Below are 4409 nucleotides of genomic sequence, written 5' to 3'. Positions count from 1 at the left end.
GTGTAAGCTGTTAGGGCACAATGAAAACAAAAAATAGATGGTATATACAAAAAAATTAAGATGTAATGTCGATGTTTGATTGAAGGAAAAAAATAAAAATAAAATTTTTTATCAAAGACCATTAATACTGAGTAGTTGAGAATGCTCCCAATGACCCACGTCAGCCTCTCTTTTTTCTCTGAGACTGACACGTCAGATTTTTCTTCAAAAAAGTAAATCTATGCCCTTTTTTTTGCAGATTTCAATTGTTCGTAACCCAAACAAACATAAAAAAACAAAACTCTTCACCAGACAAAAAAAAAAAAAAAAAAAAAAAAAAAAAAAACAAGTTCTCTTTTCATTTTAGTACCGTGTTTTAGATCAAAGGCTTAACGTGAATCTTGAAGCAATCTTACACGAATTGTGAAGGCAAGAGAAAGGATGGATTTTTATAGGAAAAAAAATGGCAAACCATCTTTGCTTCTTCAATCATCACCAATCTAATTTCTATTGACAATCCAAGATCAACAAGTATCTTTTTTTCCTCTGTGAATCACGCTCTCAAATCCGTTCTCTATTTTTAAAAGTTTCTCTTGCGAGTTGTCACTGGGTTGTCGAGTCAAATATTTGGTAAGTGATTGATTTCTTTGTGTCATATGCGTAGGTTTGGTTGTATTTGAGTGAAGTGGATAAGAACAACAATTGATATTAGTGACATTTGTTTTTTTAGCGTGCAATGGCTTCCTAAATATTTACTATTGGTGATGTGGCTATGATGGATCATGAGAAGATTGTTTTTGACCAGCTTCCTTCCTCTCATGACAATGGTGTTTTGTTCGAAAATTTAAATGGAACTGCTGATAGTGATAAGGAAATTTCGGGGAGATCTGAAGAGAGTGGAACTGCTTACGTCTCGCCAATAGAGGTTGTTGAGATATCAGAGAATCCTAAGGAGAGGAATCATTTGACTATATCGAAGGTGTGCAATGTTTGACCCTGTTTAGTTGGATGGGTTTGCTTTTAGTTTTTTATCATTTGAAACTCTTCTCAGTGTTGATCCTACCTTTTAGGAATCAGGAGACAAAGGTTTTGATCATATGGATAATTCCATGATGCAAGCGGGTCATACAGAAGTTTAATTTGGTTTGAACTTTAGGATATATTATAAGAACAACAAAGCAATTTTACTAGATTTGTTTACTTCTTAAAGCAAGGTATTTACAGTAATCCGCTTCGTTTTTTTTCTTTCTTATACTGATCAGTTAAAGTATTTGCGTCATACATTTTAATTAAGAGTCTTTAAGGTCAATTTTTATTAAAGTTTGCAGAAAAACAAACAAATTCCTGCTTAACAAGTGGTGCTTCTACTGAAAATTTGTAAATCATGTCATGCACAGGCTTTGTTATGTAACTCTACCTTTTGTTTCTTTTTTTACTTCAGGCTGATCAGTCAGGAACCGTAGTTGAGGTACTCCTGGAGGATGGAAAGCCATTTAGCGTTGACACGGTACTCTCTGATCAGTCAGGAACCGTAGTTGAGGTACTCCTGGAGGATGGAAAGCTAGTCAGCGTTGACATGGTACTCTCTCTCAAAATAAGTAATATGTTGTTTTATACAATAGGATGATTGGCAGATCAATTGCGGTTGACGGTGACTGTAGTAATGGATTTGTTCTACTCGAACGACTTCTTTGTTTAGTTATTTTGGTGTGGAATGATAAGCTCAAGAATCGGAAAGGTTGTACGTTAAGTTGTTTCTAGCAAATTCGAATACATAACACATTTTTATTATGATGTGTTTTAGCACTCTGGAATTTTATTGTAGCACCTTTGTCTTCATGTTTTTCTGAGTAATTTTACTTATCAGGTAGTGGTGTAACTCCTTTCTTTTTTACTGAATGTGCTCATTTTTTCCTAGCAATTATTGTTTTTGGTGTCAGTCCATTTACACTTATTGTTGTAAATATTTTAGCTACTTATTGTTTTTGGGCATTTGGTCGATTTACACTGCATATGCATCTTGGATGAATTCACTTTGTTCCTTATGTAGAACAACCCACTTGCACTTGCGCAGGCTTACGAAACACGAGCAAAGCTCATTGCTTTGCATTCAAAATTGGCTGAAGAAGGGGCCATTGATATTGTAATAATAAAAACAACTGGTGACAAAATCTTAGATCAGTCCCTTGTAGATATAGGTGGTAAAGGATTTTTAACGAAAGAAATAGATGAGGCACTTTTAAATAGTGATATTGATATTGCTGTTCACTCCATGAAAGATGTACCTACATATTTACCAAATGGTACTATTTTGCCTTGCAACCTTCCCCGGGAGGATGTTCGAGATGCATTCATTTCCTTGAGTGCAGCTTCTTTAGCAGAGCTTCCACCTGGGAGTGTTGTTGGTAGTGCTTCACTCAAGAGACAATCACAAATACTCTACAGATATCCGGCACTCAAGGTTAGTGGTTTCATAAATATTATGTTTTGTTGGCGTTAATTAGGTTCCATCTACTCTAGAGGTAGCAAATCCTTTTAACAAGACCACATGCATGATCTTGAATTACGAGTTGGTAATTTATGGGCCAAGATTTTTTGTTTTGTGAATAGTGTCACAAAAATAAAAATTTGTCTGTCATCATCTGTTATACTACCAGCAATGCTTGATAGGGTCAAAATCAAATTTCCTAACTCAATCACTGGCCACTACTTGCAGGTTGCTTCTCATTAATCCATAATGAGCTTCCATTTGCCTTAAGTAAATCTTTACAGCAAAATAGCGCATTTGAAACTGCTCTAAGCAAAACACTAACCTTGGTCTGTCTTAGCACAGTACTCAAAATCGAGACATTGCCCTTTATTTTTTGACCATATATATAGCTTAAATAACCTAGACATCATAGAAACTTCAAATGCATTAACACTACTTTGAAACTGTGTGATCATTACATACTACTGAAACCTGATACCAACAGTTCCTAACAATCCAACTCTACACACAGCACTTCAAAAAGTTGAGTCACAAAGAACATAACATTTGATATTTTGTTTGGTGCAATAAGAACTAGGAACAACTGAGTAACTCACTACAGAGAACATATAATTCAAACTTTGAGATGGATATCAAATGGCTCAAAGCTTGAGGTTTTTACCCTGTTGAAGAATGACTTGATGTTAATACCCATTACATTTTTGTGCATATCTTTATTTCATTGTCAACATTAGGCAGTTTGTTAACAAACATTCTTTGTTTGAAACTGACTCTGCCAAGGAGAGTTCATGCAAATGACAACTATAACAAGTTCTGGGAAAAATCTAGAAAAAAAGCATCTATAAATAACAAAAATGATGTTTATTATATACCTTGCAGACCGGATTAAAACCCTTATGGAAGTCAATATCAAGGGCTAGGTGAGGAGTCCCATTCAGTATACTACTAGATCCTACTTCTCCCAAAAAGAGAAACCCTTCTCCCGCGTAACCTTTCTGGTTTCAGGTAGTTTTAGAAAATCCTTTTCATAGCTAGACGTGTTTAAGTCAACGTTGGGGTTCTTTTTCGAGGAATCCAAACCCGTTTGATTATTGAAATCCAATGTTCCAAAGAATGCCGCCTGGCAGAGGCGAAAAGCTTGAAGCATCTCTTCCGTTTTTGGTTCGGCAAAAATCCTTTCTCCTTCATCTCTTCATAATACTTCAGGCCTCCTCCAACTTTCCATTCAAAAAGAGTCCATGTATCAAGACTATATATGAGCTCCGGTCAGGGCTCAATCCATTCTCACTCATCTCACTCCACAGCTTGAAAACATTTTCAATCTGATGCCACCGACAAAACTTTCTAATCAACATGATATAAGTATCATTAACAGGGTGGCATCCATCATTTTTCATCTTTTCCAAGAGCTCAAATACCTCTTCCCCAGTTTTAAGGATGCCAAAAAAAGCATGATAAGTCCTAATTGTTGGGGAGAAACCCTTTTGCAACATCTCATCAAAGACCACTTTGGCTTCTTCCACCCGATGACCCTTACAAAGAGGCTTGATTAGTGAATTGTAAGTAACAACATTTGGTTTGAAACCCTTCTCTTCCATGGTCTTCATTAAATCAAAGGCTTCTTTCACATGCTTACCTTTTGCTAATGCATAAATGACAACATTGTAAACCTTTCTATCAGGAGAAACACACAAATGCTTCATTCGATTAAATAGCTTGAGAACTTCATGACTTTTGAAATTGAAATTGAATGATTATGTGTTTATCACCTTACAATTATAATGGTGGTTATTCTTCCAAAATCTTTTTGTATGGACTTGAGCAGCAGGGCAATAACATCCCCTCCCCCTCAAGGTCACTGGCGAGGCAGTATCAGGTCGAATTTCCAACCCATCCTACCAAATGTCATTCATGTACGGGTTCAGATAAAAATAGCATA

General features: G+C 35.9%; 1 protein-coding gene and 1 long non-coding RNA gene across 2 annotated transcripts; both read left to right on the top strand.

Annotated features, from left to right (window-relative positions):
• The first annotated feature begins 247 nt into the window (after positions 1-247).
• Positions 248-1770, top strand: LOC147494134 (uncharacterized). The gene is made up of 4 exons (XR_015198982.1): positions 248-609; positions 710-958; positions 1050-1193; positions 1421-1770. It is a non-coding gene; the product is annotated as an uncharacterized LOC147494134 (long non-coding RNA).
• Positions 1771-1772: 2 nt separating this feature from the next.
• LOC147494133 (porphobilinogen deaminase, chloroplastic-like) lies at positions 1773-2710 on the top strand. The gene is made up of 5 exons (XM_086568045.1): positions 1773-1800; positions 1847-1938; positions 2030-2440; positions 2484-2552; positions 2696-2710. The coding sequence occupies exons 1-5, from the start codon at positions 1773-1775 to the stop codon at positions 2708-2710; spliced, it is 615 nt and encodes a 204-aa protein (XP_086424171.1).
• The last annotated feature ends 1699 nt before the right edge of the window (positions 2711-4409 follow it).

This window comes from Coptis chinensis, chromosome 6, assembly GCF_015680905.1.
Source record: "Coptis chinensis isolate HL-2020 chromosome 6, ASM1568090v1, whole genome shotgun sequence".
In the NCBI taxonomy this organism is placed as follows: Eukaryota; Viridiplantae; Streptophyta; class Magnoliopsida; order Ranunculales; family Ranunculaceae; genus Coptis; species Coptis chinensis.
Note: the sequence above shows the minus strand (reverse complement) of the source record. Positions and strands in the feature narration are given on the sequence as shown.